General features: G+C 37.3%; 1 protein-coding gene across 2 annotated transcripts in view; it reads right to left on the reverse strand.

Moving 5' to 3' along the window:
- Positions 1-268: 268 nt before the first annotated feature.
- Positions 269-23,199, reverse strand: part of LOC145777315 (uncharacterized) — a 34,732-nt gene continuing 11,801 nt past the window's right edge. The window contains exons 2-14 of one of the 2 annotated variants that reach the window (XM_082588667.1): positions 19,176-19,313; positions 18,894-18,978; positions 18,039-18,141; positions 16,741-16,824; positions 16,327-16,615; positions 14,318-14,457; positions 13,891-13,964; positions 8,892-8,968; positions 8,204-8,316; positions 4,025-5,053; positions 3,729-3,815; positions 3,059-3,246; positions 269-2,723 (exon numbers count right to left, since the gene is read on the reverse strand). In XM_082588667.1, coding sequence (XP_082444793.1) covers positions 1,258-2,723; positions 3,059-3,246; positions 3,729-3,815; positions 4,025-5,053; positions 8,204-8,316; positions 8,892-8,968; positions 13,891-13,964; positions 14,318-14,457; positions 16,327-16,615; positions 16,741-16,824; positions 18,039-18,141; positions 18,894-18,978; positions 19,176-19,313 — 3,873 coding nt within the window. In that variant the 3' untranslated portion in view covers positions 269-1,257. Of the gene's footprint in view, positions 2,724-3,058; positions 3,247-3,728; positions 3,816-4,024; positions 5,054-8,203; positions 8,317-8,891; positions 8,969-13,890; positions 13,965-14,317; positions 14,461-16,326; positions 16,616-16,740; positions 16,825-18,038; positions 18,142-18,893; positions 18,979-19,175; positions 19,314-23,199 lie in introns of both variants that reach the window. The other variant, XM_082588666.1, reaches the window with a different exon arrangement.

The raw sequence follows: 23,199 nt of genomic DNA on the forward strand, positions 1-23,199 counted from the left end.
TGTCAATTAAGCTTTATGGAGTAACGTCTCATTGATTGCTTGTCTTGTTAAAATTCTTTTCAATTATATGTGCCAAATTTTAGTGCACTTTTTGGCGATTTTTGCGTAAAACTATACGTAAAACTACGCCAGTTACTGTTGCTTTTTGCTTACCGTATACTTTCTGTTACGCTTGATGGATGAGGCATAGCCATACCGGTACGCATATAACCCATTGCTTTATTCACCAGTAAGTTCTCTTATTTTTTATTTAAATTTCGCACAATTGTAAGTTACATATCTGCACAGCAGACGGATCTCACGAGAGACAAAAACTGCAAATAACTTTCTACTAGTGTTGATTGTCACGGAAAATAGACAATACGAGCGAAACGGACGAAAAAATATCTTTGTTTATAATATCGGCTTGGTCCCGCAAAACTTGAGTAAAATAGCCTCGCCAAGCACATTTTCTGACTCAAAATACGTTATCACCACTGGGCACTCTATCAAATATGTGTATTTTGTAATTTTTGAACTGTGCCGTTACGTTCACAGCGTGAAACAGATTTCAATTTCAATACTGTGTTTGCTCAGACCCCAGGTACCTTTTTCACCAAAATGCAGAACTAGGCTAACTTATGGCAAAATCACAAACATGTGTTTGCTTTTTGGAAATCTCAACGTAAGTTTGCGTAATTGACCTACAGCATTTCTTGAAAATCATCAAATAAAAACTACCTCACATTACAAATACTGAAAAGGAATTAACACACGAAAACCTTCAAATACGCAAAATTGCTAGACTCGCGCGGCTTTGATGCTGTGACACAAACGATTTTATGATTGTATGCACGAATTAACGTTTAATTGTCGATGATGAAAACAACCATTGCAACGGCGACATCAATTTAGTGATAGAAAAAAAAAACGTTTCAACCGACAAAACTGATAAAAGGGTTATTCAAGGCCTACAACAGGACCCCCTTTTTGGCTTTTATCACAGATCTCCGTATGACGCCAAATATGAGGTTCGTTGTCGACCTATAGAACGCTATACACTACAGCGGCGCTGACACTTCTCCTTCTAGGAACTGGCGTCATATGACATCGTATTTGAACAGGCCCCGACTACTCAACTCGAATAAAGGTCACAGAAAATGCATCGCAGTTTTATGCATTTCTGACTCATTGTTGGCACGTTACATTATTAAGAAATAAGACCAGAGAACACAACACACCATTTCCGATGCTACACTCACAATTTGTAAGGCAGTGTCAAGATGCTTTTACCCTAAAACGCCTTTCTTCCATTTTGATCGTTTCTCGTCGTTTTAGAATTTCAGCATTTTGTTCGTTTATCCTGCGGATTTTAGCATCAACCACCTTTTCGCGATCTGCTGGAACATATTGAACGTCTTCTTTTTTCCTCCTTTCTCTCGGACGACAATAAAAATTGTTTTGCCGATGCTCGTGAGGTGATGCACTCCGGTTATAACCGACCCTGGATCGGATTGGTTTATCCCTTGAAGAGGGTTCCCGATCTCTATCTTCGTATGGCAAAGGAGTGTTTTTTATCGACACATTTACTCTCCTTCTTCGTCTAAAACCATCGTCTTCCCACACAGGAGGAGATCTAGTCCTCATCCGCTTCTCCTCATGAGATCTGTCAGGAAAACCTTCTCTCCGGTCGCCCCTACGCCAATTCAAGCGGGAGTTCAAAAACGAAGGTTTGTTACCCCAAGGCCCCGTTCGTTCGCGAGGCTCATTGCCAGGCACATCCCTCCAGTGCCTCGGATGAGGAGCAGGCATGTCCAGTTGATGTCTATCGTCCATTTTTTCAATTTTGGTTTCCCGAATTGGTTTAATTTGTGACCGAACACGGACGGCTTCATCGGGGTTGTCGTCATCGTCGCGATAGATACGATTCGGTTTATCGTCGCCATCGTCACGACTTGGTTCATCAGTGTCATCGCGATAAACAGGTTTAACGCGTCTTTTCCGCATCTTGCTGTTGACATCAAACTTTGTCTTCTTCTCTTCGTTGCGATAAATACCAGTCGGTTCATCGCCGCCGCCGACATCGTCACGACTTGGTTGATCGGTGTCATCGTGAAAAAATGGCTTAACGCGTCTTCTCCGGATCTTGCTGTTGACATCAACCTTTGTCCTCCTTTCTTCATCATCATCGCGATAAATACGAGTCGGTTCATCGCCGCCGTCGTCATCGTCACGACTTGGTTGATCGGTGTCATCGTGATAAATAGACTTAACACGTCTTCTCTGCATCTTGCTGTTGACATCAACCTTTGTCCTCCTTTCTTCATCATCATCGCGATAAATACGAGTCAGTTCATCGTCGCCGTCGTCATCGTCACGACTTGGTTGATCGGTGTCATCGTGATAAATAGATTTAACACGTCTTCTCCGCACCTTGCTGTTGACATCAACCTTTGACTTCCTTTCTTCATCATCATCGCGATAAATACGAGTCGGTTCATCGCCGCTGTCGTCATCGTCACGACTTGGTTGATCGGTGTCATCGCGATAAACAGGCTTAACGCGTCTTTTCCGCATCCTGCTGTTGACATCACCCTGAGTCCTCCTCTCTTTGTCAATGGCGCCGTAAGATCTGGTTCTGCTCCTTTTCATCTTGGTACCAGAAGGAGGGGAAATGGGGTGAGTGTTCCCACGTTTAGGCTCCAAATCAGACTCGTTAGATTCTTCAGATGACTCGGTTTTCACTAGAACAACAAAGCAATTCATTAGAAAAATAAAATGAAGAGGTAGTTATAGAAATATATGTATTCTGGCAGCTGGAACTTTCTAGAACGACTAGGGGTCCAAAACGAAAGTAAGTCGAAGGTTAGAGCCTAACGTTTGCCTTAGATCCAGAGTTACAAAATGTTGTACGCAGCCAACCTACACTCAAAATCCCAATTATGATACTATAGCAGTAATTATTGTTTCTTTAATTTTATTGTCTTAAAGTGAACGTGCATTAAAAATAGTTAAAGCATGTGCCAAATACGTGAGCATTTTACTTGGATACAACGACGATTTCGTTTTTTTCATTTACCTGTTCCAATAATGGCATTTTCGTCAGGTTCATCGATTTCAAAGTCGTCAAAGTCTTCACTTAAGTCAGAAAAGTAATTAGTTTCTTCGCTTGGTGTATCCGCAGATTGTTTTTCAATAACTGCGAGTTTCTTTTCGTTTTCAGGAACCGGGCTCACTGGTTTGACTTGTACCACACTTCGCTTTCTCCTGTTAAAAACATTCACTTAAATCCGGATCACCGTTTCAATAAGGAATCCAACAGTTAGCAACAAAAAGTCTATTTTTTTATACACAGCAAAAAACTTGAAATGAACAAAAAGTGAAGTCAGTTAGAACGTACAGCAAATTATATTTGTTGTTTTTTTTACATTGATTCAACGTTTGTAGACGTCTGTAAACGTTGAATCAATGTAAAAAGCGATTAATATGCTGTATGGGGTAGAAGGCTGGCTTGCAATGAAGTTTAGGACTCGCACATTGATGCTCAAGTAAAATATCAAATCTTATGAAGGATCGTCTTGTGAGAGGATACAACCATTCAACAGCATAAAGTCTACAATTAAAAGCTGTCTTATGCTGTTTAAAACAAATTCATTTACTGATGGTGAGGGATGATTTTTGCACAGATTTGATAATAGGGAAGGATTTCATACAACTTAAACATAACTCGACACAACATTTGTTCGTACCTAAACCTTTTTGAATCATCTTCAGATTTTTTCCGCTTCTTCTCCTTGGCCAGTTTGATAGTTATCGACGAGTCTTCGTCAATTTTTCTGCATATTTAAGAAACCGTTTGATAAACACGTAGCTACAACCAGCTAGGATCTACTTTAAACAAATAAACATGCTGATTGATGCATAAAATTTTTAACTTAAAATCGTTAGCATAAAACTTAAAAATGAATTTAAAGTATCTTGATTTGGCGCTTTGAAAGCACGAAATTGGCTGCTATGGTCATGACACCTAACATTGCCAACGAACCTTGTAACTATCAATCGTCCGGAATCCTCATCTCTTAATAAAGTCCTCATCCGTCCCGAATTCTCATCTCGCAATGAAGTCCTCATCCGTCCCGAATCCTCATCTCTCAATGAAGTTCTCATTCGTCCCGAATCTTCATCTTTTAATGACGCTCTCATCCGTCCCGAATCTTCATCTCTTATTGAAGTCCTCATCCATCCCGAATCCTCATCTCTCAATAAAGTCATCATCCGTCCCGAATCGTTATTTCTCAATGAAGTCCTCATCCGTCCCGAATTCTCTTTTTCAAATGAAGTTCTTATCCGTCCAGAATCTTCATCTCTGAATAAACTTCTGAATTGCCCCGTATCTTCGTTTCTTAATGAAGTTCTTATTCGTTTGGAATCCTCTCTTCTTAATGAAACTTTCATCCATCTCGAATTCTCTCCTCTAAAAGAACTTCCGATTTGTCCTGAATTCTCACCTCTTACGAAAGTTCTCATCGGTCCCGATTCTTCTCCTCTGATCGAAGTTCTCATCCATTCTGAATCTTCATCTCTTAATGACGTTCTCATCCTTAAATGGTCATCTCTTGAAGAAGTTTTTATCCGTCCAGAACTTTTTTCTTTCAAGGAAATTCTCACCTGTCCTGAATTTTCATCTCTTGGTAAAGTTCTCACTCGCCCCGAGTCCCAGTCATTTAATGAAGTTCGTTCAGAATCGTCAGCCTTTGATTGATTTCTCTTCTTCGTGACTTCACAATCGTCGTCGCTGCTGTTATACATCTCATGTGATTCATCACGAATTTTCATCTTTTTATTGACGTATATTTTCGCATGACCATTTTTATTGTCGTTTTTGTAATGACGCGGGTCCGGTGCGGTCTCTTTGGGAGAATTCGACGACACTGGACGATGAAGACCCCTTCTCCTTAACTTCTCTCTGAGATCAGGAAAGGAATTGTCGACATGTTGCTTCACGCGAATGGAAGCAACAACCGGTCGCTCCTCGGGCTCTCTGCTATGACGTGCAAATTCTTCGTCAGAAGACCTGAAGATAAACATTATAAACAACAAGTAAATAAATTAAACATAAGAATTTGTTAAACAAAACGTTAACCATGTTAAAAAGTTAACCAAACCGATTATTACAAAATTTATAAACAGATTTGCGAAAGCCACCGCATTGCATGGACTGGTAAGGGTATAACTTTCCAAAGGGAACTGCTCAGAGACAGGAAGCATAGCCAATATTTGTCCAGTTATCATAACGTAACTCTTACGTTTTGTAACCGCGATAAGCATTACAGTGTTTACTGTATAATTCAATAATACTATTATCATAGTACAATAACACTGCAATTAACTATTATGAACAATTAATGATTTAACTTTAAAGTAGTTTTTACCTGTCGCATACCAAAACAAGAAGTTTTGTATCGCGTATTAAGCTACATGATTGGAATAATATTGTAAACCAGTGGTTCTTAACCTTTTTTTTGACACACCCCCCTTTAGCATGAATAACATGCTTTGCGCCCCTCCCTCCAAACTTTGAACAACTGCAACGGCAAAAGCAATTTTGTTTGTTTACTGATCATGCTGGGTTTTTTTTTTCGCTGACACTTTTCGGTCATTTGTCGGAAATGACTTGAAAAAATTCGGTCATTTTTTATTTATTTCGGTCATTTTTTCTGAGGAAAATATTTCCTTTCAAGTAGCTGATACAAACCAAAATTTGCACTTCCTGACTAGCTACAACATAGGCGCCAACTTTTTATGCTGTATTGATACATAAAACAACAGATGAACTAGCGATCGGCAGCAGGACAACATTTTTTGAATGCAAACCGCAACAGCTTTGCGATAAATAATCACTAGAACGAGTAGGATGCTACAATTCCACACCAGACAAAATCTGTCATTTTTACATTGATTTAACGTCTGCAGACGTTGAATCAATGTAAAAATGACTGATTTTGCTGCCTGCAACATAGCAAAATCTACCATTTTGTGTCGATTCAATGTCATCAGATGTTGAATGCACCCAAAAACAACATAATTTGCTACGTAGAAGGAGCGTGCGTTTAGCTTTATGCGCTTGCAAACAGACTCGATGTTGCTTTCGAAAGTCGAAACCTCTGCAGTGAATTGTCGCGGCAGTGAACCGCTCGCTGTGAAAATGAACTTGAAGTCTCGGCACGACGTAACCACCAACCAACGCAACAAGGGCTGGTACAAACCGCATTGCGCACATGCGGAATAATCAACGCAACAACGGACTCGCGCAAACTGCATGGCGCACACACGACCGTTGCCATAGAAACCTGATAAAAGGCGGGAGTATGCGCATATTTTGTTTCATCTGCAACACGAAAACAGGTCAGTCATAAGTTGCGATATTGTAGTGAAAAGGGAGCTATAATCAAACGTCTCTCCGTAACTATTTTTCAAGGGCTGTTTACGGATGTCAGCAACTTCTAAATTTATTCAAGGTGACGTGCTGTTGAATTGATGTAAACGTGAATGGTTTTACTTTCAACAGGTACATTTTCAAGCGTATAATCAAGTTAGTATTTGCATTCCATTTTCAAGACATTGTTATTCCATTTGCAGTATACCTTTTACTTTTTAGTAAACCTTTTCGTCTCTTGTTTCATGGTAATAAATCTAATTCGTTGCTAAACTTTATGTTGTGCTTAGCTTAAAGAGTCGCAGTCCATCAACCGCTAGTTTACGCAGACGCATGGCATGTGTTTGCTTAACCGAAGTGGTCGAGTTTTGTTTATAATAATTAACGGTAGGTCGAACGTAGCGAGAACTCCGAGTGTGGCAATAAAAGCACTCCTAGTGTGACGACATAATTATGTCATCCATCTGCGTGACATTTTGCTGAATTTACGTTGCTGCTGATGAAACACGCTTTCGCCCCCACGGCCAAAAAAATAGTTAGGCGTCTATGAGCTACAACAAGTTTCGCTGAGAAACGTTGTCGTGTTTTATCTGAGAAAACTTTCTTCAACGTTCATCAGCGAAACTCAACCGTGCAACACCCGAATTGACTATATATTTTTCGGACATTTTGACCGAATTGACTATATTTTTTTCGGACATTTTGCTAAAAAATCGGTCAATGACCGATAAATGACCGAAAAAAAAAACCCAGGATCATGGTAGCCTGCATTTTGTGAGAAACTGTAGTTGAAATTGCCTTTTTAGCAACTAGATAATTATTATTAGTACGAGGTTTAACTCCAGAAATAGCGCAACGAATGGCAATTAGTCTTGAACTCAGTCTGTACTTGGCCTTGACAGCAACCGCAGTAGAAAATGTAGCGAAGATATGTGGATCAGAGCATTGTTAGTATTTGAATATCCTGAGTTAAGGCAAGCGAGTAAATGGGAAGATAATCTCAAGTTCCACTTCTTCGATATCTCGCCTAGCTATGTGGTTAAATTTCGAGGCAAAACTCTTGCAATTCTTCAAAAATATTTTTGATAGATTCTAGGTTTCATCAATATCTGAAAACTATTTCATGATTTTAGCTTTCAAGGCATTTGGCTGAGTTGTTGCTTGATTCGTCCGCTCGAATTCACAGTTAAGCAACTACCTGCAAGTGCAGCATTTAAGTAACTGAAGCCCATTCGATTTCTTTGATCAACTCGAGAGGTAGAGTTTGCATATCAAAGTTTCACTCAGCATGCTTCTTCCATCAAACATTTGTGTAGAAATTCCAGGTTTTCGATCAGATTGCACGTCCTTATACAAACAGTTGAAAAGAGCTCTAGCTTTTGTAAAGTTTTGAGCATTTTGATAACTATGTTCAAGACACCCTTCATGGTTTGCTAAAGGCAAAGTTTTGAATGCTAAGGCTTCGTGATAAACAATGCAATAAATCATAGCACTAAAAATGGATTTTATTCTTTTTCACATATAACGAAGCCAGATTGCAGAGCAAGCGCAACAAAAGTTCAGTCTGCACACAACCCTGTGCCAGTGACTCCCAGTTCTCAAAGTAATGTGAACGGCAAAAACAGTAGGCTCCAGGACATTGAATTCACTACATCCTGCAAAAAGTTTGAATAATGTTGAAGATCTCACGCCCCCTTTTGAAATAGTTGACGCCCTCCTGGTTAAGAACCACTGTTTTAAACCAAATTAAAAATAGGTTTTCTTTTTTCGGCAAATCAATAAGCTCACCGAGGACTTCCACCTCTATGTTGTTTTTTCAATCTGTCAATTCTACTCTTCTCTGCACTGCTTGATTTCACTTCGGCTTGAAGTGGTTGAGGAGGGAGTTCGTCCACGCTTCTCTAATGAATAGAAGAATAACGTATACGTAAGGTATTACATATACCGGTATTAAAAAATACGGGTTTAATGCTGAAGACAACAGGAATAGTTTAGACACTACGTTTAGCATTGTTCATTAATGCAGAGTTTAATTGTATAAAAACACATGGGTGCTTTAGAATGTATGCTTCGTTTCTGGTGACCTGATTACCAAAATATAAAATAGACTTTTTCTTCCACCCTCAACTTACAATCATAAGATTTCAGAAAAGGGGTCGAACCCGGTGATTAAACGTTTTTCAACCTTGACTAATGACTATATGTCGGCGACAAAGTTCTCTAAATTTCGCTTCAAAGTCATCATTCCGAAACATCGGAATGAACCATCAGATAAGTGAAATCGCTATTTCCAAGGCGTTCTAGGTTCAACAATTTCCATAGAAATAAAGCTCTTTCGAAATTTGTTGGTGTTGCACCAGAAACAACCCACAACCTTTAGATGTGGAAAGAGAACCAAAAATCTAACATGACAGCCATGTCATGCTGTCTCGTTGTGGATTAACAACTACTCGGAAACTTTAAGTTAGGAACTCACCTTTGAATCGCTGCTTATGTCGGAAAGGAAGCTCAAGTCCGAAGAATGGATGCTCTCCGTTTCCATCATGCGGTTTCCTAAAAGCAAAGTTAGCACCACTTGAATCAACGAGTTCAAACACGATTGACGATGATTGAAAATGAAATTTTATTTGGTTAAAAATCCTTTAAACTCTGATTTGCCAAACACTGGAGGCACAAAACGAGAATCTATTTTTATTTTCAAAAATCGTTTCAGAGGGCTACTTTCACACAAAATAAATGAACCCAGTTGTTACCACGTTTCAGTGCCTGGGTTTTTTTTTTCGGTCATTTATCGGTCATTGACCGATTTTTTAGCAAAATGTCCGAAAAAAATATTGTCAATTCGGTCAAAATGTCCGAAAAAATACGTACGCGCTCAAATCGATTTCAGTGATTGCAAAGAAGCTTCTTGCGCCACTGTACGATTTCTTGTCAATCGGAAATACAAGACGTAGACTTAGTGTTTAAACGTTGATCCAATGTCTTATTATATGTGATAACGCAAATACAGAATTAAGTCTTCGAAATTAGCGTGGGCAATCGGCACTTGCCGAGGTGATTGCCGACGCAGATGCGTGAATGGCGCATTAGCGTTGGCAATAAAAATGCTGAGGCCACAGGAGCGCTTGTAAGGACCAAAAGATTACAAAAAAAAAAAAATTTCTTGGACTACACCAGACTCTTACTATTGCTGGATGTTTTATTTGGGTTACTTCCTACTTCGCCGGCGCTTAGACACGTGCCCAGCTGAGAGAATTGAATCTTTCATAAAAATATCATCCTATTTGCATTGATTCAACGATGGTAGACGTCAAATTAGTCTAAGCATCTACTCCTTATCGCGCCTCGCGACTTTGTGTTGCTCGCAGTATCTCAATTGTGCCGAAATTATGTTAGTGTAAACGTAAATCGAGGCAATCTTTTCGCAGGAAGCTATTAATTTGTTACTGGTACCTGGTTGAGCAATTAACGTTATTTTATGATAATTCAACGCCACTAGATGTCGAATTAATGTAAAACAAACGTAAATTTCTTATTGGGTACTGTTGTTACGCAATATAACCCGCCGGGAAAATTAAATCGATTTGTGTTGCCTCGAACATTGAATCAACCCAAAATTAACTTACTTTCCCCCGTCAGTTATATAACGTTTATTACCAGCGTGCGTATCGCGTTGCTCGCTTTATCGCTAGTTTTTGGTATTATTACATCACAATAAATCAAACAGTGCGGTCGTGATAGACTACTCTAGTATATATTTTGCTTTTCGCTTTACATGTTTTGGTACAATTTTTTTCGTAATAAACGTTCACATGCAATTGCCGAGGCAATTTCAACTTTTGCCGTTTGGCCTTGACAATGTTTTTGCAAAAATAAAAATATGTTAATTTCGAAGACTGAAAGTAACGTTTGTCTGTTCTAACTTTTCTCAGATAAAACACGACAACGTTTCTCAGCGAAACTTAATGTTGTAGCTAGTCAGGAAGTGCAAATTTTCGTTTGTATCAGCTACTTCAAAGGAAATATTTTCATTAGAAAAAATGACCGAAATAAATAAAAAATGACCGAATTTTTTCAAGTCATTTCGGACAAATGACCGAAAAGTCTCAGCGAAAAAAAACCCCAGTTCAGTGCCATCTCCATCTGTTATGAGAGCACATGTCTCCTATCATGAAGTGCAAGAGTTCGATGTCTATTTGCTTTGCAGTGCCGGGGAATCACAGCCTAGTTCACCACCCCCAGATATAAATGATAATAACTATATATTAGGGTGGGTCGAAATTTGGACTTTTTCTCCGATTTCATTGCTACAAACTTTTTTTTTTGCGGATAGTCATAAAACGACATTCCTGAAAATTTGAGCTTGATCGGACATCGTCTTCATTTCTAAAAATCGCGATTTATAAAGGTACCTAAAGCGATTTTTTCGAGGCTTGAAAATGCATTGTTTTTAATAGGAAGTTGTTTTTACGAGATTTGAAAACGTCATAACTTACTTTATTCTTATTGTAAAAAGATGATTTATGCGTCAACAGATTCAATATAATTAGGAGAATCCAATTCATTATGTACTGACTCCGAAAAATGATGACGCCATCAATGACGTCATTAAACAGTAATTTACAAATAACGATAAAACTGATAAACCTACATGCTTCATCTCTAAGTTATTTGATAATGAATTGATGTACTTTCTAAACATAAACATCATGCTGGTGCTTGATGACGTAATTGATGACGTCATCTACATTACTAAATTACATTTCACTATGATGGCTTCTGGAAAATATTGCGTGTTTCTGATAGATAATGGATCGTTATCAATTAGTTATGATTCGCTTGATTTTAAATAACAATATTGCTCTTTAAAGATTTGTTCCACACTGCCTTTCTGGGTGTGCAAAATAGGCATTCTTTTTAACATATTTCAACGCCATGTCTCGAATTTTATCAGGCAAAAGTGAACAGCACTGCAATGATTTAACGATATGCTTTGGTCCGTCTTTGTACAATGGTTCACATTTTATATTGAACCAACATGAGGCATATTGAATGACTATATTATGCGCAACAATTATAATTGTTTTCAAGTTTTCTGCAATGTCACTTGGTAATTTGTGATCACTGATGTATAGTTTGTAGCAACGTGAAGCGAAAGTTAGCCACCGCGAATGATTTAACGGACCAATCTTTGCGTACATCAGTTTAGATGAAACATAGTCATTCCTAATGGCATTGGTAATCTCGTACAGATACCTTTGATCAGTCGATAGATCTTTTACTATGTGCTCCGGTAGCAAACGATTTCCTGGCCCCATATTCACAGGCACAAATAAAGGGTTGACTTCTTCAAATTCAACTCTACTTAGAAGCTTCCCTATTGGCCCTTTAAATGGTCTGTCACCACTGGTAGGTCAAGTAAACAAGCTGTCAACGAGACTGCCACGCCAACTAACTGACATAGACCCTGCCAGCTGGGAACTGATCGCAGTAAACCGCAACAGATGGCGCTACGAAGTCAGTGCGGGTCTAGCAAAGGGTCAGTCGAGGCGGAGGAAGCAACTAGAGCAGCATTTCTTAAACTGGGGTAAATTCCCTCGTTTTGGGGGGTAAAGGAGCTATCAATCAAAATATCCACATCAGTTGACGGGACAGAAAATTTGTGCCAGCTGTAGGTATTGGTATTGTAGATATCATTTCACCGCTTGACGGAGATAACTGGAGATAATCTCAATCAAAACTTGAAGGATGACATCATCAGTTATCTTCAAAACTTGCAGGAGGAGTTTGAATGATATTTTCCCGAGATAACTACTGGCAGCGTTTTGATGAAAGTAGTGAGAAATCTTTTTGTATGTAAAGTGAAAGATGTTCCTGAAGCAATCCAAAAAGATTTATAGAATTAACAAACGATTCTTTTGCAAAAGATGCATTTCACTCTTGCAACCTAGAAAAGTTTTGGGTTAAAATATAACATTGCTATCGAAGGATAGGTAATAGGTATTCAAGCTCTGAATGTTCTGGTCACGTTTTCTTCAACTTACCTATGCGAACGCGACTTCTCTGCATTGCTTACTATCAAATCTAAAGCACAAAACCAACTTCATGTTGAATCCGATATATGTTGTGCATTAGGCTATATCCTACTTTATCAGACAATGAACGACTCGTTGCCAAAAAGCAAGGGCAGCCGTCACATTGAGTATAACTGATGGAGCTTGTTACTTTCGTTATTTAATAAATGAGTATATATATTATACCATTTTATCTATTGGGGGTAAATCTGATATTCATCTTTGTTAAAAGGGTAAAACATACAAAAAAGATTAAGAACCACTGAACTAGAGCAAAGAAGACAAAGAAGAAAAGAGAGACAGCAGCCTCAGAACTCCTCTGATTTCATATGTCCAAACTGTGGACGAGACTGCCACGCCAGGATTGGACTTCAGAGCCACATGAGAAGCTGCCGTACCCAGAGTGCTACCATCATCTGAAAAGATGGAAGGATGCCTACTACTACTGGTAGGTCCATCTAATGTAGCGAAGACGTGTCGAAGGGGTAACTCATTGGCTGCAACTGTGCAACATGCATATAAACCAACTCACACGATGACCAAGGCGTTGTTCCAGTCCAATTATCACACCTGATTCAAATCCAGTGTTTACATTCACGGAATCACACCCAACTACTTTGACACAATGCACCATATTATATTTTCTGATACAGTCCGTGAGAGCATTTGTAATATCTTCAGCTATTCCTGATATTGGACTGACAACAGTTAAATACTGATTTCCAGGTTTCTGAACAACACTGTAAGTGTAGTGTTCTTCGCGAACAAAAATCTTGCCATCTGTTCTTGATGCTATCTTAACAGTTTCATCTTGATAAAGTGGGTGACGTCATCAAGTACCAGCATGATGTTTATGTTTGGAAAGTACATCAATTCATTGTCAAATAACTTAGAAATGAAGCATGTAGGATTATCAGTTTTATCGCTATTTCCAAATTACTGTTTAATGACGTCATTGATGACGTCATCATTTTTCGGAGTCAGTACACAATGAATTGGATTCTCCTAATTATATTGAATCTGTTGACGCATAAATCATCTTTTTTACAATAAGAATTAAGTAAGTTATGACGTTTTCAAATCTCGTGAAAACAACTTCCTATTGAAAACAATGCATTTTCAAGCCTCGAAAAAATCGCTTCAGGTACCTTTATAAATCGCGATTTTTAGAAATGAAAACGATGTCCGATCAAGCTCAAATTTTCAGGAATGTCGTTTTATGACTATTCGCAAAAAAAAGTTTGTAGCAATGAAATCGGAGAAAAAGTCCAAATTTCGACCCACCCTACTATATAATAATAGCGTCACATTCATGATGGAAACTATGCTCTTGGACGTTGTACACGACGATGGTGAGAAAGCAGGTCATTCAGTCACAGATAAAAACGTGGCACGACTTACGATTATTTTGAAATCTTTCGATTTTGTTTCTATACAGAGGAAGATCCGATGATTGCCAAGCAGGTGGTTGTCTCCTGAAACAGACGAATGTTAAAACGGCGAAAAATCGGCGATCGGAAAAAAATCTTATAACTTATCGACGACAGTACTGCTAACTTCATTGAATACTGGCATTTCCGCAAAAATCTTATCTCTTGTCGAGAGTACGCCTGACAACAAGAGAAAAAAAACACTAAGATTTACGAATATGAGATGCAAAGATGAACTTCGTGGAACGTGGAAAATATTTCTACTGATAATAAACGGAAAAGATTAAAGATTAAAAATTCCGAATGAAAATATGAACGAGTACGGCTTGTGTTAGAGCTAAAGCACTTAAAATCGAACCGAACAGTATAAAAAAAAAATAGAAAAATAATAATTCCACCTGTACGGTTTGTCATCTTTGACGATCACTTTCTTGACGGTAAGTTCCTCGGTTGTATTCTTTCTCCTTTCAACCGGTTCGTCATCTTCATCGTTCAATAACTTCCTGGTCTTCTTCACTGGAATCCTTTCTTCTCTTTCCTTCTGTATTGACATTATGTATTAACATTATGTTTTTAAGTATTAATGTTTATTACTACTATTAACATTATGTTTATTAAGTCTTAACATTATGTATTGACAATGTTTTTGATCATTTCAAAACACAATTAGTGCCTAAGTTAAGAAACAATAAAGCTTTTGACCTGAGTTAAACAAGTTGCATTCAGTTTCAAACTATGATAAAAATGTGAAGCTTTTAAACATTAACATTACACGTGATAATGTAAATGAGATTTGGTAAAATGGTGAATAACCGATTCCTAGTTTGAACAATCTTGAGCATAGTTTTATTTACCAGAAGAGGTTGCTACAATTTATCAAGTTTTGATCGATTACAGAAAGTACAAGTGACAGAACTCTTTTAGTTTTATCTTTAAACTGCAATGTGAATGAGACATATAGTTTCAAAACGAATAGTTTCTAATAGAAATAGTTTCAAAACAATCGTGCTAGTGTATCACGCATTGACATTCTTCAATGGAATCAGTGAAGTTGGTGAAAATGCGAAACAGAATAGAACAATGGTTGAAAAAGTTTTTTTTTTGGCACGAAAAGGTACTTAAACGTAGTGACAGCAAACTAACTTGTATTTATTAATACAACAACAAAATATCCCATGATGATGTAATGTACATATAAGCTTGCTCATTCTTACAAACTTCGTTACACTTTTAAGGAAAACTTGTGACACTGGAAGCGGCGCACTTCATTATCAACGGGTGTGCTACAAATCGTAATCTACTGCGCAGAGCATCTAAGATGCAAACTAAGAGTTACCGCATATAACTATGCTTTGGCTGAATACTGAAAAGTTTGGGTGTTCATCAGGACAATTATCGTTTCTAGCACTAGTTGCTACGTTCATCTGATGAAATTGAAAGTAAAATTAACAACAAACAAGATGGTTTATTGCTTCACTGACGTTTTGCGCACCATGACAATGCGCATCCTCAGAGCGAATAACATACAAAATAAAATTTCACCAGGTTATATACTGCAGTGCGATTGAAGGCAAGAAAAAATAAAACACGCAATGTTTTAAAAATTGGCCAATGATGTGTGAGCGGTTACTTACCACGTTAAATTACGTAAAAACTTCCAACAATAAACATAAAAATTCGAAGCGGTGACGACCAACAGAAAAAGTGCGATTGAAGGCAAGAGAAATAGAACACAATGTTTAAAGATTGGCTAATGATGTGCGGTTACTTTCGACGTTAAATTACGTAAAAAACTTCCAACAATAAACATAAATTCGAAGCACTGAAGACCACTAGAAATTCGAGACAAAATTAGATTAGATTCCAATTGTGTTTATCTTAAACACTTTTAAACACAATTGGAATCTAATCTAATTGGAATCTAATTATTCGCTCTGAGGATGCGCATTGTCATGGTGCGCGAAACGTCAGTGAAGCAATAAACCATCTTGTTTGTTGTTAATTTTACTTTCAATTTCATCAGATGAACGTAGCAACTAGTGCTAGAAACGATATGTTTTGGCTATTGGCTGGGATAATAATTTCTTGTTAGACTTCTTAACCGGTAAATTGAACTGTGTGGTGAGTACTCAGTACTGCAGTGTAACGTTTAAGTTCATTTTCCACAATATTATGAAAATAAAAGATAAAATTATACATCGACCAAAACAATGAGCAAAAATTTCTCTATGTAAATAGAAACAACTAATTTTTCTTTTATCGCCAGTTGCCATCAACTTCTTTTGACACCTCTACAAAAAAGTGACTTACAACTGCGTTACGAAGCTCATAGAAGCACCAGATTAACAACACACACATACAGTAGGCTACATGAAAACTATTATCGTAAAAAATAGGAAAAACAGACCTTGCTTTTCCTTTGTGGGGACAGCACTTTCGTTCTGTGAGATGGTTTCTTTGCTTTAATATTGTTCTTTTCAACACTACTTTCTTCCGATGACGCGATAAATTTTGTCTCTTTTCTTTTAAGTTTTTCGTTTTTTGAAAAATCGTTTTGTGTTGGGATCTCTGCCTCATTTTGTTGAGGAGTAACTTTTTCGTCTAACAGCTGATCAATGGCGTCCAGGAGATCTTCCTCCTCTTTGTTCTGGGATGTCTTTGCTTCAATATCCGTTTCACTCTCAGTTTGCTTCTTTCTGTATGTACAAGAAAATATAAGATCAACGTCAAAATTCAACAGAATTCAATAAAACAACATTTAATTCTCAGGGCAATGACGACAATCAGACCATTTGTTGGTGGTTGAAAAATATTTGCTTACTTCGGTACTTCTTCTTCGTCCGATTCTGAAGGCGTACATTCTCCAGATGATTCTGAGCTTTCTTCTTCTGAACTATCACTGGAACTGATAAAATGATGACAATAATGATCATTGGCGTTAGCTGATCGATAACACTATTTTGCAAAAGCACCAAAAACATTATCATACTTTCGGAAGTTAATATCAATTACACTTAAACTTTGACTGTGCAAAAAAGCTCAACAAAACGTTAAGTAATGACATCACTAGTCTTTGTGTTTGTCAACTCATCAATTGTTTTCGTTTTTGGAAAAGTTCATGCAGTAGAAACCGGCGAACTCGACACCTGAATCGAAAAAAGCTGTCGAGTTAGACGGAACGTCGAGTTTAGCAAAAAACAATAATTTTTCAGCCAAATAAGGCAAACCCTATGTATTTTTGCTTATTACTGTAGTAGACGCTATTCATCTGCGCAAGATACAACGAGCTTGGGATGAGAATGCAATGCTACCATAAAAAGAACAGGCATCGCAGAACATTGCGTCTGCAAAGCGGAGAATGATTGCGTGAGCATTCATTAATGAGCGGATTATCTCTTATTACTGAAAACAACAGCTGCTTGGATAAAAATGACACCAGGCATGTGATAAGTATGAGAAACTTATCAGAAATTTGTCTTGTTTTTTTATTTTTCCATTTTTTGTCTTGCAACGATATCATACTTTCCTTGCAAAGTTATGCATTTTAGTTTGATAAACCTTCCTGGCATTGTCCAAAATTCTAACTCGCAGCAACCGTATTTGTTCAAAAAACGTAAACTGTTTTTTTACAAATAAGCAAATTGAAACTGGTAATTGTACAGCTTAGAAAAGTTGAAAAAATAGTCAAACTGTGAAACATGGTGCTTAGCCGCAAATCTAGTCATAGCATGACCCTCAGTTGGAAGCCGAAAATACGCAAAATTCGTAATTCAAGCATAACATTCAGTTTGACATATCGAAATCGTCGACTTAACACGAATCTCCTTTTGTGGGGACCGTGAAAAAGGTGTTGAATTAAAGGGAACATCGAGATATCCGATGTCGAATTAGCTAAACCTGGCTATGTACAAAACAAATGGCATTTTTCCGGGACCAGGGAAAAAGAGTGTCGAGTTAGGCAGAACGTTGAGTTAGCTGCTGTCGGCTTAGCCGGTTTCTATCGTAATTCAAACACACGCATCGGTTGAGTTCATTCTTAGCCCAACTCACAGTAGGTCGAATAAGAACAAATAGCTAAAATTATCGATCTAGGTTTTACTTGCATTAAAGTCGCAATACCTTGAACTTGACTGCTGCTCATTTGAATCGGTGGATTCACTTTCGTTATCAGATTGATTGGAAGAGTTGCACTCAGCTTCGTGGCTTGCTTGTGGTGGATTGTCTTTATTGTCATAAAATAAAAGACATTGACATATAAATTTTCTATAAAAACCTTACAGTCTATATCACATGAAAAGAAAAACTGATACATATATACACTACAGTTATACACGTGAAGTGAATTAACAAAGTAATTAAATCTTTCATACAATCATCTCATCTGGAAAAAAGTTGTTTTTTTCTTAATATAACTAAGTTTAGTATGAATAAATTTTACAATTTTGCTATTAAAAATATTTGTTTCAATATTTGCACTGTATTAGTACATTGATAAAATTAGTAGCCTACACTTTCACCAATTGATTACACATTTGCCAAATATTCACAGGATCCACTAAAAACTCTATCAGTATTCAGTAATGTTTCGCCAGTACAGATTGGTGGTCTACAACTTTATAAAGTCGTTTGAATGCCTCAAACCTAAATGAGTTTATCTGTATGCCACCATGCCTGAATGGTGTTGGTAACTGTTTGCTAGACTCTAGACTCATGATATCCAAAGTTTCTAGTTTTCATACTAAAAACGGTATATAAGTTTTTAATGAACTAGAAACACGTCATTGCGATCAAGCATCTCCTTTGGGCATGGTGACGTATGGATTGGTTCATTATGGTTGGAGTCATTTGAACATGAAGACTAGCTTTTACAGCATGAATATATAAATGGTTAGAACGTAACTTAACAGATAAAAAATTTTAAAAAATTGCTTCATTTTGCTTTATAACTTTTCATAACACAATTTTTTCAAGTACCTATGCCAGGATCGGGTGTCAAGTTGATTAGATTGCTGCTCCTTGCTGGTTGTAACTTTTCAAATGCCACTACTTCTCCGTTATTCTGCATTTATCATGTAATAGTCATATATAATTCTTATTTTACATTGAAATGACACGTTTCAATCTTTTAGGCTACTCAATTGAAAACATACATTAGCAATATATACTTTAAAACGTTTCTGTGGAGAGTGAAAGAACATTTTAGCTAGATTTGTTAAGCCCACTAAACAGAAAAAAATACTATATCATTATACATACACTATCTCTATTTTTTCTGCTAGTCAAAGCTTGTCGTCGCAGTGCTTCCAAGTCTTCGTTTTCTGAATAATCATGTACGGAAGGTTTCTTTCTCAGTGAAGCAAGAGCAGCTGATCGTAATAACTCCAAATCATCCTCCTATGACAGCATAATTATGAAGTTCCTTTTGAATGAGACATAGCAATCCTATATACACACTACACAGGCCTTAACAACATGCCAACTGCAGTCCTGACTGAAGGCCGGTGTAATTTTAATTTTGAACTCTAAGCTAATTTTACTTAATATCCCTTTTGAAGTGATAGTTTTGAGAATCCAAATGGCCGAAGTGTGATCACTGAATCTCAAATAACTGCAAAACCCCCTATTTTACGTTTAAAAAATGACAAATCTTTCCAAATTATCAGTGTTGCCAGACGCTTCTTGAATTTTCTGCACAAGTGCCAAAATTTAGTCCATTATTTAAATGGTAACAATAGCACAAAAGCAACTCAAAATTACACAGAATATAAGACAAAGATTATATTTATTAACTAATACTCAAACTATCAACTTATACTAACGATTTTGGCTGCTAACAAATCGGCCTCCAGTCAAATTTTAAGCTGTTGTCATGACCTATGTATAAAGGTAATCATGGAATGAGATAAGATTATTGGGGAAATATTTATGGAGACTATTTCATCGGCAGCTACAGCAGAGGTCCACAATTAGTTGGTCATGAGACCTTCTACTCTGTGTAACGGCATAATTTAAACATATATACCATGAAAACAGTTATCCACTCCAGTCTACAAAATTGTTTACTGTAGTTCTTATTGCATTGTCACCCAATGTTGAATAGTTGAATAGGCTAGACATGTTATAGGTGTAAAATAATCACTGTGGTATAACCATAAGTTGTAGCCTACCAGAAGTTATTGTAACAAACAAAATTGACATGACGTGGAAGAGAAAACTCTAAAACTAGAAATTGTCACCTGACACAATTCAATAGTGTTGATGTACTCATAGGCACCAAGAAATCACAGTTTACCAAATAAAAAACATAATCTAACATCGCAATTACCACAATCAAAATACAAAATGTCAACAACGCAAACTCCTAGTTACTGCATTTAACTTAAAGCAGTTTTGCTGCTAAAATCAATTTATAAGCACTACCGGTAGTTTGTTATCATATCTCAAATTAAACTTCAATCAATTTGTTGTGTCATAAACAAAAATGAATAGACCTACTCTATAATCATGTGAATACTCTTTAATGTGCTAATTTCATACTAATTTTGTGCAAAAAAAACTTGAGTGTATAGAATCAATGGCAATCTAAAAATTGATATTTAATTACAAAGTATTTTGCACAAAATTATATGCTTCCAAAATGTGTGGGTCATGACGATTTGGAACTATTTGTCAGGGTCACGCCATCAAATATTTGCAGACTCCTGAGCTACAGATCACCCATCTAAAAAGCATGCTTATTCTTTTTTTTTTTTATTTACATTACCACAAAAGACAAAAAGTAAGCAGTGTCTACTGTCTACAGAGCATATGATTTTGGTATTGCTTCATGTATCCAAGCCTCGAAATTCACGGCGGACCACAGCATGTGATGTCCGCAGGAAGTACCATCTAGATCGGTCATATTTGTCCGGCGAAAAATAACACAAGAATTACCATACGAATTTACGATACAAATCGTCATTGCACAGCATGAACAATTGTTGCAAGAATATAATTTCCTGCGCATTCTAGCACGCATCTAGAAAATGATTGAAAAAATGCAAAAGTCATAGAAAGGATCAAGCACTGATGAGGCACTTGGATGCAACCTAATTTTTACCATGAACAATTCGTACCGTCAGTTCGTATCTTGAAAAGATCGAGAGGAAAAATTTGAAAAAGCCGAAGTCGCTGATTGCAGTTTCCGCAAACATTTTAAAATTTTTTGCAAACAAACAAAAACTCTTAGGATCATTACCAGAAATTTTAAAATGTTTGCGGAAACTCTGATCAACCCTAACCCTTTTAAAATGTTTTGCGGAAACTGCGATCAGCGACTTCGGCAAAGTCTTAGGATCATTACCGGAAAATTAAAAATGATTGCGGAAACTGCGGAAAAGCGGAAACTGCGATCAGCGACTTCGGCTTTGTTCTATTTTTTCTCTCAATCTTTTCAGTTTGTTTGTTTGCGGAAACACCCTAATCCTAAACCCTATCCCTTTTAAAATGTTTGCGGAAACTGCGATCAGCAACTTTGGCAAACTCTTACGATCATTACCGTAAGTTTTAAAATGTTTGCGGAAACTGCGGAAAAACGGAAACTGCGATCAGCGATGTTCTATTTTTTTGTCTCAATCTTTTCAGTTTGTTTGTTTGCGGATACTGATACCTAACTGATACTCCGATACCCTAACCCAGGGTTTCCCAAACTTTTTTGGGCCACGGACCACTATTTGTGAATCTGTTTATTCGCGGACCCCCAATACAAAGGTAAAAGTGAGTAAAACCGAATTTTGTTTATTTAAAAAACTGACAACATCAATAGGACGGATGGGATTGTTTCTTATTGCATAAGTCATCAATTCTCGGAGTTATTTGTGAAAGCAAACTCGTAGGTCAGGGTCCACGAAAAGTCTGGAACTGTATTTTGTCTTCATGTTGGTAAGAGCTGAAAATGCTGTCTCACACATGTAGGTCGTGGAAAAAGGCAATAAAATTTTAGTTGCCCTTTGAGATAGCAATGGGTATTTATCCACAACACTCAACCAGAAAGATGCAATAGCTGTTTGATTGAAACTAAACATTAAAGTTTGATCGGATGATAATTCGGCTAATTCTTCTTCTTCGCGTCCTGACAGATCAGTCTATGTAACAACAAAAAGGGTTTATAATCCAGTCAAAATTCTCATAAGTTATGTCTCTTTTAAAAAGTACTTCTCGAAATGTGCAGAAAGCAATTCCAAATATTGTGTAACGTCATAGAAAATCAACTCTTTATTAAGGATTTGTTGGTAATGTAGTCACACAGAACAGGAAACATATCCACAACATTATCATTTATCCTTGTTTTCCCTATGTTGAGTTTCTTTAGGAATGGTGTTATTTTGTTTTGAGAAAGTAAAATGTTCGCATCTCTTCCCTGAAGTGACAAGTTCACTTGGTTTAGAAGGTTAAAAATGCCTGCCAGGTATGCAATCACCGGCGCCGAGTCCCGGGCGGGCGGGCCGCGCCCCCGGACATTTCAGAAATTTAAAAAAAATTTAATGCAATTTCAAGTCCCAAAATTTCTGTAACTATCTGCCACCTTCTGATACTAGCCTACTTACCTTATTCGTAGGGTTTTGTCACCATATGATAGGCCCTACTAGACCTACCAATTAAGCGATTAGTTTTCGTCAATTATTGCCATTGTTACATTCATGCAACGTTAAACAACGTTGATTCGCCGTTAAGCGAGCAAAAGTGTCCAGCCTCGCCGTTCGTCTCCACTCTGCCACTCATTTATAGCCCAGTGCTATAAATCAAGTAAATTGAGCAAACCTGCGAGGAACTTCATTCGTGGCAAAAGTCTGACCGCAATTTCCACTGCTTTTACATCGTTTTAACATCGCCAGATGTTAAATCGGTGTAAAAACTGCAGCATTGTTCTTCAAAGGAGTAATTTTCTCTCAAACGACTAACTCTGCTGCCAAAATGCTCTATTTTGTCGTCTCCAATCATCACAGTTTCGTCTGTTACGTCACTGATATTAAACTGTGCACAGGGTTGGAAGTAACGACTAGTTGTCACTATTCGATAGCGTTATTCGTTGCTTTCTGAATATCGAATGCTTATACCCATTCCTTTTAAAAATAAATATTGAATGCGCGTTATTCACTGCTTTTTTATGCAAGCAACGAAATCATTATTCGTTTTTCACTAATCGATATTTAGGAGAACTGCTGAATCATTTTTTGTTGTTTACTTACTTTGTCGTCAAAACGAATTTACGAGATTTGGTTTTCGGATTACTATCCGACCT

The sequence above is a fragment of the Aplidium turbinatum genome, chromosome 9 (genome assembly GCF_918807975.1).
Source record: "Aplidium turbinatum chromosome 9, kaAplTurb1.1, whole genome shotgun sequence".
Lineage (NCBI taxonomy): Eukaryota > Metazoa > Chordata > Ascidiacea > Aplousobranchia > Polyclinidae > Aplidium > Aplidium turbinatum.